At 40.2% G+C, this 12,213-nt stretch overlaps 1 protein-coding gene across 6 annotated transcripts in view; it reads left to right on the forward strand.

Moving 5' to 3' along the window:
- pcnt (pericentrin) overlaps positions 1 to 12,213 on the forward strand; it is a 312,968-nt gene that overhangs the window by 133,923 nt on the left and 166,832 nt on the right. For 5 of the 6 annotated variants that reach the window (XM_043693410.1, XM_043693412.1, XM_043693413.1 and 2 more), the window contains 2 exons: positions 1,566 to 1,724; positions 7,013 to 7,159. In XM_043693410.1, coding sequence (XP_043549345.1) covers positions 1,566 to 1,724; positions 7,013 to 7,159 — 306 coding nt within the window. The remainder of the gene's footprint in view (positions 1 to 1,565; positions 1,725 to 7,012; positions 7,160 to 12,213) is intronic. The other variant, XM_043693416.1, reaches the window with a different exon arrangement.

Consider the following 12,213-nt stretch of genomic DNA (forward strand, 5'->3'; position numbering starts at 1 on the left):
GACAAATTTGATTTATTTAATGAACTGACTGTTCAAATGATGATTTATCTCAAGCCTAGAATCAAATTTTGAAGTAACTTTTCTTTACAACCAGTAAGATTTAGAAGAAATAAATTTAAAGTAGTACAGAAGTGAAAGGGAGAAAAAGTACGAAGGGAATGTTACACCCCTAGCCAGTACCATTACAGTGCTGACATTCAAATGGCATCAGCATACTCATCTACAAATTGATGGAAGGCATTGTTGACATTGGTATTAGGTGTTACCTAATCTAATATTAACCTGATCAGTTTCTATTCTGCTAGGAATTATTCCCCTGAATGAAAGAGCTGAGCTGGAAAGAAGAGAGAGTGGCTGCCTTGACATTAAAGTGTTTGAATAACTGCAGCAAGCAGGAGCCCTAATCAAATGTAGACAGTGAGGATCTAATGGAAAGGTCTCCATTGGTACAAGTCACACTTTGTACAAAGGAAGATTGTTGTATTTGTTGGAAACCAATTTTCTCAGCCCAGGGCACTGTTATCGGAATGCCTTGAGAAAGTGCTTGAGGTACAAACAGCTTCAGTTGATTAATCAATGACCTTTCCTCCATGAAGTTAGAAATGAGAATCTCCAACAATAGTTACATAATTTGCAATTTTTCAAATAATGAAGGGTCTGCTTGCAGAAAGATCTGGAAAATATTCAGGCTCAGACTGAGCCCAGGTATTCTGCAGCAAACAAATCTATAAACCTTCCCAGCATTTGCATAGCACAGTCAGATGAACAATGCCAAAAATAATCAAGAAGCTTCCCACCATACTGGACAAAGTAGTCTCACTTCATAGGTAGTTATCCCCGACCTTCATCACTTGTTTCCTCCACTGTACAGTTTGGTTTCACCATGTACCATTTCTACAATGTACTGTACCCATTTCCTAGCACTTCCCAATCTACCACTTTAGCTACCTAGAAGGAAAAGGGCAGCAGTTGCATAGGGTCACCTCCACCTCCGACTGACACAATATCTTAACTTGAAAGTATATCATCATTCCTCCATTGTAAGGTCAAAAGTCTAGAACTCCATATCTAAAAGTACTGTTGAGAGAATTTTCACCACAAGAATTGTAGTGCTTGGGAAGACAGGTTATTATCATCATCTTGGGAACTTTGAGGTTGAGTAATAAATGCTGGGTCTGGGTGCTGGTGCTCGCATCCTGTTAATTATCTTTTGAACAAATTATGCTGATTTTCCCTCAAATGTTATCAAATGCCATTTGTCTCAAACTGGTTTGCATGAAAAATACTATCTTGAATAGATGTTTTGACAGGCTGTAATGCCTTACTTCTGAATTTAATGTCATATGGCCAAACACAAGTGCAATTCAACTCAATGATAATATCTTCAAATAAGTAACCTCAAATTTATCCATTATTTAAAACCAAAGATATTTATTTCAAAATGTCTTATCCATGAGATATTTGAACGAACTTAAATACTTGTCTCTGTAATTCTGAGATTTAATTTTACTACCTGTTAAGTTCAGCGACCTACTGTACTCATTGCTCATAATTTTGACTGCTAGGTTGATACGGCTAAGTCAGAAGTAGAAAAGATGCGACGGACACTGCAGTCCAACTTTGAAGTTGAGAAATCACAACAACTGCAGCAGTTCCAGGAGGAGTTTGAGCTTCTCAAGAACCAGTCTGAGCTCTTACTTACTCAAGAAATTAAGCAGCTCAAGGTAATATTCACAGGAAATTGCAGGGTATTTGACAAAGGAAGAAAGTAAGGGGATGGGTGCAAGTAAACTTTTTTTTTGTAATGCACAGAAAGTGTGTTAATTTTTGCTTGTATTTATCCAAATATGTTTGATAAAAGGATAGGTAAATATTAAGCGAATGTTGAAGCAGCTGCTACACATGTATAGAGAGGCAAAGGAGTAGTGCTAAAAGACGGTTTAATCACAGTGTGGAAACAGGCCATTTTGCCCAACAAGTCCAAAGGATAACCAATCCAGATCCATTCCCCTACCCTATTACTCAACATTTCCCCTGACTAATGCATCTAACCTACACATCCTTAAACATTATGGGCAATTTAGCATGGCCAGTTCACCTAACCTGCACATCTTTGGACTGTGGGAGGAAGCTCGAGCACCCAGAGGAAACTCACGCAGATGCAGGGAGAATGTGCAGACTTCACACAGGCAGTCACATGAGGCTGAAATCGAACCCGGGTCCCTGGCGCTGTGAGGCAGCAGTGCTCACCTCTGAGCTTCCGTGCTGCCCTTTGGATAGAAACAATAAAGCTTTTGAACAGGCCAGGTTGTGTTCTTTCAGCCCAGAATTCACAGAAATGCATTGTGTCACATCCTCTGGGGAATATTCCTGAATCTAAATGGAGTTAGATAAGACAAGCCCTCGTTACAGAACTAGCTGCGTACGATAAGTTTAAACATCCAGTTTGAATGGATGAATCTTTAAGTCAGTTTAGGTTTGGTGAATGATGTGATTAGATGGCTCTTTGGATAGTTGGTGAGATGAGTATCTGGGTAGAAGTTACGATTGTTAAAGGTTGGCAGCGGTAGTGGTGGTCCAGTCAAGTTTAATCAGAGTACTTGGTCAGGCAAGTATGGCAGTCAGAAGGCATAGTCAGGTAGGGTGGTCAGCAGTGGACAGGGAGTGAGCGGTGGTCAGTTTTGAAGTTAAACAGATGTTGAACTGAGTTTAAGTTCATCTAATGTTTCCTGGGTAACTATCCAGGTAATATTGTGGAATGTCTAAACTTTTCAACTTGGAAAATTGTCATGAAGCGTCCTGGGGACTAGAGGAAGTGCTTATCAGAAGTTGGAACTTCTTAGGCAATTCCCATGTGTTCAGCACATCAGGAATTCCAGAGGATTGCACTGTTTATCTTCTATTGTACTTCGAGTCTCAAATAATCTGGAGTCTGAAAGATTTGATTTGATTTATTGTAGTCATGTACCTAAGTACAGTGAAAAGCTTTGTTTTCTGAGTAGTACAGATAGAATATTGCAAACAAGGACATACAGATCATAGGGTGCTTAGCCAGTGTGAGGCATGCAAGATTATGGCTGAGTTAGTCCTGTGGGTTTTCCAATTTTCTATTGTAGCAATGAAGTAAAACCAATATTAACTAAACATTATATAGTGGGCAACTAAGCAATAAACTAAAGAAATTGGGTATTCCCAATTAACTACTTGACATAACTGAAAATCCATGCTGTGATTATAAATTGGGCCATATTCTCTGCAATATTGTAGTCCTGTGATTAAAGTGCAACATTAACAATATCTCATCTTGCTGCTTCCCCAAGGTGGATATTCTCAGGACTTTTAAACAAAGTCTGCTTCACTCAGCCCTTTGAATGAAATCAAGTGGATTTTCATTTGCAAGATACCTTTCTGGTCTTTAGGTATTCACAATCCTTGTTTCCTCAAACAGAGGATCAGACTTCACCATCCTCTGTCTTAGGGTTAACTACAAAACAATCTATTTCTTCTACCTGCATGGCATCACCTATATTGTATTGTCTTAGAGTCATAGATGTAAGGGACGGAAAGAGACCCTTCGGTCCAGCTCGTCCATGCCGACCAGATACCTTAACCTAATTTTCAGGATTAGATTAGATTACATTACAGTGTGGAAACAGGCCCTTCGGCCTACACGACCCGCCGAAGCGCAACCCACCCATACCCCTACATTTACCCCTTACCTAACACTACGGGCAATTTAGCATGGCCAATTCACCTGACCTGCACATCTTTGGACTGTGGGAGGAAACCGGAGCACCCGGAGGAAACCCACGCAGACTCGGTGAGAATGTGCAAACTCCACACAGTCACCGGAGGCGGGAAGTGAACCCGGGTCTCTGGCGCTGTGAGGCAGCAGTGCTAACCACTGTGCCACCATGCCGCCCAATCTAGTCCCATTTGCCAGTACTTGGCCCATAACCCTCTAAACCTGTCCTATTTATATACCCATCCAGATGCCTTTTAAATGTTGCAATTGTACCAGCCTCCATCACTTCCTCTGGCAGCTCATTCCATATACGCACAACCCTCTGCATGAAAAAGTTGCGCCTTAGGTCCCTTTTATGTCTTTCCCCTCTCACCCTAAACCTATGCCCTCTAGTTCTGGACTCCCCCACCCTGCGAAAAAGACTTTGTCTATTTATCCTATCCATGCCCCTCATGATTTTATAAACCTCGATAAGGTCACCCCTCAGCCTCTGTACTCCATTTTGTTTTAATTTCTTTTTGTTGTGATATTAATCAGTGGACTGAATTTTAACTTTGACTGACTGTTCCTAGTAGAAGACTAGGATGCACACTGGGAATTGAAAAGTTTCTGAAATGTATTTGTCATTGTGTTTTTTTTTAAAACAAAGGCATTGCATTTTGCAGCTGGCATCCACATTTTCTGATCAGTTAAGGTGAGTAGGTACGATGACAGCCAGCTGCAATCTTTTTTAATGCCTCTTTAAAGGAAAGTAGCATACTTGTCTTCATTGGTCACTGCATTGAGTATAGGAGTTGGGACATCATGTTGTGGCTGCAAAAGACATTGGTAAGGCCACTTTTAAAATACTGTATTCAATTTTGATCTCCTTGCTATAGGAAACATAGAAGCTTAGAAAATATGTGCAGGAGTAGGACATTCGGTCCTTTTAGAGCGCACTACCATTCAATATGATCATGGCTAATCCTACATTTCCAGTATTCCGTTCCCACTTTCTCTCTATTCCCCTTGATCCCTTTAGCACAACGCAAGGGCCACATCCAGCTCTCTCTTGAATGTATCTAATGAAGTAGCCCCAATAGCTTTCTGTGGTGCATAATTTCACATGTTCACAATTGAGTGAATAAATTCTTCTTCATCTCAGTCCTGAATGGCTTGCCTCTTATTCTTAGACTGTGATCTCTAGTTCTGACTTCCCCAACACTGGGAACATTCTTCCCACATCTAGCCTGTCCAGTCCCATCTGGATTTTTATGCTTCTATGAGATCTCCTCTTCCTTCTCCTTCCACACCCCCACCCCCTCCAATTCTTCTAAATTCCTTTGAATACAAGTCCAGTCAATCCAGTCTGTCTTTATATGTCAGTCCTGCCAATCCCGGAATCAGTCTGGTGTTCCTTCACTGGACTCCCTCAATAGCAAGAATGTCTTTCTCAGACTGGGAGACCAAAATTGCACACAATACTTAAGGTGCAGCCTCACCAAGGCAGCAAAACATCCCTACACCAATACTTAAATCCTATGGCTACGAAGGCCAGAATACCATTAGCTTTTCTCACCGCCTGCTGCACCTGCATGTCAACCTTCAGAGACTGTTACACTCCAGTATCATTGCCCCTCCAAACTGACACCATTCAGATGATAATCTGCTTTCCTGGTTTTGTGACCAAAATGGACAACCTCTTATCTACCAATGTTATATTGCATTTGCCAAGTATTTGCCCACTCAGCCAGCCTGTCCAAGTCACCCTGCAGCCTCTTAGCATCCTCCTCACGGCATAGACTTGTCCATTGTTTCTTGACATTGTTAAACTAGAATACAAGAGGCAGTGAATTAAATCAAGAAGAAGACTCCCTGTTCTAATAAGAATTCCTCAGTGCCTCCCCATCCACCACCTTAAACACCCACTCAATGAATAATGCCATTCAATAACAGCAGATGCATTGCAACCTACTATACTCACCAAGACTCATTGAAAGCACCTTCCAAGTTCATGCAATCAACCACGTAAGGACAAAGGCTGCAGATACATGGGAATATCATACATAGCAAGTACCCCTCCAAGCCATTCACCAACTCAACTTCGTTGTTGATTCACAATTCAGGAGCTCCCTTAACAGATCTATGAGTGTATCATGGATGGTAGTAGTTGAAGAAGGTGGCTTATTGCTATCTTCAGAGCAAATTGGATTGAGTAAAAAAGATCCAGGATGATCCAACAGTGCCCACAGCCCATGAATAAATTTGAAGAATTCCCATATAGAGTGTGCACTGAAAATTCACTGCAACATTAGCAGGAATGATAGATTCTGATGAATATTAAGTTTGATCAATGTTTTGAAATAAACCAAAAACAATGGTGTGGTAGCTAAGAGTTTTGAAAAAGGTGTTGGTAGAGATTTTTCACTGGCTGGCAAATGGATAGAACAAGCATATACTTAGGATTTGGGAAAATTGGGAAGGAAATTGAATCAGATCAGATGATTTCAGTCAAGCTCAATAAGGCATCATACTTAAGTGGAGACCTCCTGTAGTATAAATATTATGAAACTCTGGGTTTACTTCATTATTTTTTGTATCATTGTTGATTGTATCATATTTTCTTCATTTACATCTTTCACTTACCACTAGGATTTACCGAAGTTATCAGGGGGTAAGTTCTAAAAGTGGCACTCTTTGCTGTGATTTGTGTTAACGACTTTATGGTGTGACCCAATCTTCTAAGATTTTAATGTTTGAACATATTGTTCAAGTACTAGAATGGCATCAGTGAATGATCCTGCATCCCTTTGTCAGACTGTTCAGTTCAGAATGAATCCTATGTAGTATGCGAGTAAAGGATCACTAAGATAGGCCACACAACTGATATTGATGTTCATCCAAGTAAACAGAAATATTAAGTCGGATGGAGATGCATGGGGTTTGCTTGATAAGATTCTACAATTCTTTTTGGAAAAGTAAGTTTATTTCAACCGCTTGCAGAAAAGTCTTGTGCAAAGGTGATGCTGATTCTACCAGAATATCAGTCCTGATTCCATGTCCATTTCAACATCCTGTAGGACCTGAGCAATCTTTTTAAATAGTGAAGTGCATATGAGGCTAATGGTCACATTATCTATTGTTTACTTCCGTAGGTAGGAAAAGCCTCAATTTGACCTTGAGTACATTTTCTGTTAAATCACAGTGCAGTGCATTGTCTTTGAAGATTTGTGTTGTCTTGGTTATGAAATAACCAGTTTGTTTCCCTGAATAATGTTTCCTGTGTAGGATGAGTTTGAAACTGAGAAGAGCAAGGCACTGCAGGAACTAAGAGATATCTTTACCCAGGAACAAGACAAAACAAAGCAACTGCACAATGAAGAAAAGGAACTGTTGGCTGGAAAGCTTCAGCAACACACAGAGCTAACCAAAAAGGTAAGGCTGTGGAAAATATCTCATGCAAAGTACTTGAACAATGGTTCCTTATTCTACTCAAAAAATCTTGTGAAATATATCTTGGTAATTGCCTTTATACAAATTGCATAAATTAGGATAAAGATAAGTTTATGTAAAAGTAGAAATTACTTCAAATTTGAACTTTTGTAATACCTGAAAGGTACAACAGTTGAATTAACGTTTCAGGTTTATGACCTTTTCACAGAAATGGTGAGATATTGCAGATAGGCAGCTTATGAAAAAAAACTTACACAATGGATTTCAAAACTGCAGGATCTACTAAAGGACTATATCACTTATTAAATTATTTAATGAAGTATATTGTATAGGGAATGGGAAGCCAACTTGTGCACACGCTGCATGCAACAATGAAATAGATAATCTATTTCGAGTCAGTTAAGGGATACCTATTGACCTTTATAACACTCTGGTTTGAATGTAGAACAGTACAGTACAAGAAAAGGCCCTTCAGCCCACAGTGTTGTGCCGAACATTATGCCAAACCAAATTAGTCCCTTCAGCCTGCCCTTGGTCCATATCCCTCCATTTTGTTCATCTTCATGTACTTATCTAAAAGTCCCTTAAACTCTCCTAATCTATCTGCCTTCCCCTGGCAGTGCACTCCAGACTGCTATCACACACTATGTAACAAAAAAAAACTTGCCCCTCACATCTCCTTTGTTTGGTTTGGTCCTCAGTGTTTCATCAAATTCTGTTTAGCATCCTTCAGGAAATATGCAAGGGTTCTTGAGATAGTAGATTTACCAGAATGATTCTAGGGTTGGGCACAGGTTAGATTGGAATATCTGGGTTTGTTCTCCTTGGAGCAAAGGAGATTGATGGGAAATTTGAGATAAACTTATAAAATTATGACCAGGTTAGATTGAGGCAGATTGGGAAACCTATTTCCATTAACTGTTGCTAGTAGGATTAAGGTCATAAATTTAAAGGTTTTGAACAATAGACAAGGGGGAGTTGGCAGGACTTCTTTACCTTGTGGGTGGTAATGATTTGGAACTGTACCAACCAGAGTAATGGAGGCGAAAATATTCAAGGACTTGTAAGGAAATTGGATGGGCACTTAACGGATATAAGCTTGCAGGGCTGAAAGTATATATCGGGGTGTGGATTGATCGAATGGCTCTGATTGGCCGAATAGCTGCCTTGTGCAATATGAATGACTCTTACGATTCTTAGATTAGGAGAATTCACCTTCTCATGAAGATAGTGCTTTGGGATTTTTGTTTAAGATAGATGGGGCAATCATTTAATGTCCCAAATGGAAGGTGGCACTTTTGATCGCCTCTATAAACACACACCACATTCTCAAGTGTGTGGAATAGAACATGAGCCCACAACCTCTTTTGACTCATCGATGAGGTTGTGAAGAAAATAGCAAGTAAGAATAAAGTGTACTGGGATTGAGCACAGGAGTTGATTTAAATTACTCAAATTATAATGGTAAGAAATAATGTAAGAAATTGGAACAGGATTAGATTGTTTCAAACTTGTTATATCATCCAATAAATGGTAACGGAACTTTTACGCTAACTCTACTTTCCAGCTCTATATCTGCGTCCCTAGATTCCTTTACTCTCCAAGAGTCTGTTCATCTCTGATTGAAGTGTATTCAGGTTGTCGCAGATTCCGGGATTTAGATGTTTCACTAAGAACAGAAAAAAAAAGGGGTTGGGTGTGGCATTGTTAATCAAGGGTAGTATTACAGCAGCTGAGATAAAGACTCATCCACTGAGGTAGTTTGGGCTGAGATTAGAAACAGGAAAGGAGAGGTTACCCTGTTGGGAGTTTTCTATAGGCCTCCGAATTTTTCCAGGGATGTAGAGAAAAGAATAGCAAAGATGATTCTCAATAGGAGTGAGAGTAACCGGGTAGTTGTTATGGGGGCTTTAACTTTCCCAATATTGACTGGGAATTCTTTAGTTCAACTAGTTTAGATGGGTCAGTTTTTGTTCAATGTGTGCAGGAGGGTTTTCTAACACAGTATGTAGACAGGCCAACAAGGGGAAAATGCCATATTGGATTTGGTACTGGAAATGAACCCGACCAGGTGCTAGATTTGGAGGTAGATGAGCACTTTGGCAATAATGACCACAATTCGGTTATGTTTACAATCGCAATGGGAAGGGATAGGTATATACCGCAAATGGAGTTTAATGTAGAAAAGTGTGAGGTAGTTCACTTTGGAAGAAGTAACAGGAATACAGAGTACTGGGCTAATAGTAAAATTCTTGGCAGTGTCAGATGAACAGAGAGATCTTGGTGTCCAGGTGCATAAATCCTTGAAAGTTGTCACCCAGGTTGATAGGGTTGTTGAAAAGGCATTTGGTGTGTTGGCGTTTATTGGTAGGAGGTTTGAGTTTCCTAGCCACGTGGTCATGCCTCACCTGTACAGGACACCAGTAAGGGTGCCCTGGAGTATTGCATACAGTTCTGGTCACCGCATTATAGGAAGGATGCAGAATCTTTGGAAAGGGTTCAGAGGAGATTTACTAGGATGTTGCCTGGTGTGGAAGGAAGGTCTTATGAGGAAAGGCTGAGGGAACTGAGGCTGTTTTCATTGGAGAGAAGAAGGTTGAGAAGTGACTTAATCAAGATGTATAGGATATCAGAAGGTTAGATAGGGTGGACAGTGAGAGCCTTTTTTCTCGGATGGTGAAGGTGAACATGAGGGGACATAGCTTTAAGTTTGGTGGTGATAGATTTAGGACAGAAATTGGGGTAGTTTCTTTACTCAGAGTAGTAGGAGCGTGGAATGGCCTGCCTGTAGTAGTAGACTCGCCGCCGTTAAGGGCATTTAAATGGGCATTGGACATACATATGGATAATAATTGAACAGTGTCGGTTAGATGGGTATCAGATTAATTTCACAGGTTGGCACAACATCAAGGGCTGAAGGGACTGTGTTGCACTGTAACATTCTGTGTTCTATGTTCAGTGAGTAAACATTCACAGTTCTTTTAGGGTCGGAAAATCTTGAGGATCACAGTCCTCTTGACATTTCCCTTCTTGCCAGTTGTAAATAGCTGACCCCTTACTTTGAGACTAAATTTGCATTCTAAATTTCAGTATTTCAGCTTCTACCCTGTGAATCCCTCTAAGGACTTAGTATGTTTCAGTGATAGCAACTTTCATCTTTCCAAATTCAAGAGAACATAGGTGCATTCTATTCAGTCTCTCATAAAATAATCCCCTCAATCCAGGGATCAATCCTTGTTGTACATGCTGAGACACACATATATCCTTGAGACAAAAACTACTGAGCTATGGTCTCTGTGAAGGCTGATATAATTGCAGCAAGACATTCTCAGCCTCTGCTCCAAGTTCTTGCAGTAAAGACTAGCATAGCATGTGCTCTTCTAATTACTTGCTGTATTTGCACATTAATATTCTATGATTTCTGTGCAAGGTCCTTCTGCATGCCAATATTTACTGAAATGAGATGCATGTAAAACAGTTTAATTAAAATTAAAAAAAAAGAAATGCTTTAGAAACTCAGCAGCCTGTCTTAAAACATTGCCCAGATTCATTTAATAGTGAGGATTGATGGCGTATGAACATGCTAGTTGTTATCAGTTTGGTGATGGTGACATATTGAGGTTATTTAAGAGTATTGCTCAGAGAGGATACATTTTGTCTAATTTCTTTGACTTGCATTCATCAGGGTACAATACCAATTTACGGGGAAAGCCAAATTATGTTAGAGGAGAGTGCTGATTGACTGGCATATCGACTCTAATTGGTAGAGGCACACTTGCACACTCTGGATTATCCAGCAAATGTCCAGTTGGAGAATCTCTCACACACTGAGAGTATCAGCAGCAATCTCTGTTTGCCTCACCCTTTTTTCTCTCTCTGGCCACTGTCTCCATATACTCTATTTTCCTATCCCAGTCATCAGCATAAAAATCACACTTCCCCAGTTTTGTACGCATGAGCTAGTTGGGTAGAATGAGTTTCCTTGCTTATTGCAACAGCCAAACGGTTATTATCTGTTAATCTGAGGGACATATGGCCTTTACAGCTGGATTCACACTGGCACTGATGATCCTGAATCTGCGAAGAATTACGCTGACAACCAATTTGAAGTTGTCAGTTGCACTTGCAATCTGGCGTACTTGTGTGTACTAAAAACTGCACTTAACGATATACAGGACCCTATCTTTTACAGACAGAAAAAACATGCACACACACTGAGCCCGATTCAACTCGAAAATGGGTGACAACTACTCTGTTGAGTTTTGCATGGAAATACCTTGTGATCAATCAGTGTCGACAGGCCCGGCTTAATATTTAAACAAATTCTGGGAGTTAACTGTCAATCATCATTAACTGGTGGCTTCCCCATGGCAACTCTTACCAATCAAGAGTCCACAACCAACCAATCAATACTGACTTCTCATACGGCGCAAATGTTGATTTTTTTTTTCCCCCTTACATTGCTATGTTTGTTTTCAGCCAAACTCAAGTTCAGTATTGTCATTAGAAGGTGTTACATTTCCATTCAAAATAGTTAGTATAAGCCTTTTGTTAGCCTTCCTTTGGGAAATGAATTTAAGTAGTTGCCATGGGTCTTAAGATTTGGAACAAAGGAAAAACTGTTATAACAATGAACTGCTGATACTGGAAATCTGAAACACAACCAAAGTGCTTAAGTAACTCAGCAGGGCTGGCATCATCTGTAGATGGAGAAGAGAGTTAATGGAGAGCTGGGAAAGCGTGATTTTTATGCTGATGATGGGGGTACAGAAATGGTACAGTATATGGAGACAGTGGCCCAAAAGAGAGTCAAAAGGGTTAGGTAGACAGAGGTAGCTGCGGTTGATACGCTGAGAGAGATAATTGCTACAAGTATGCTAACAAAATATGCAAATGGTTAACCAATTGCTGCCAATGACAACAGGACCTGGAGATTGGGGGAAGGTATCGACCAAGGAAGAGGGTATTCTCCTCTTGAAAATGATAAATTCAATGTCAGGTCCTGAGGGCTGTAAGTAACTAGACAAAAGATGAGG

Source organism: Chiloscyllium plagiosum, chromosome 7 (genome assembly GCF_004010195.1).
Source record: "Chiloscyllium plagiosum isolate BGI_BamShark_2017 chromosome 7, ASM401019v2, whole genome shotgun sequence".
NCBI lineage: Eukaryota > Metazoa > Chordata > Chondrichthyes > Orectolobiformes > Hemiscylliidae > Chiloscyllium > Chiloscyllium plagiosum.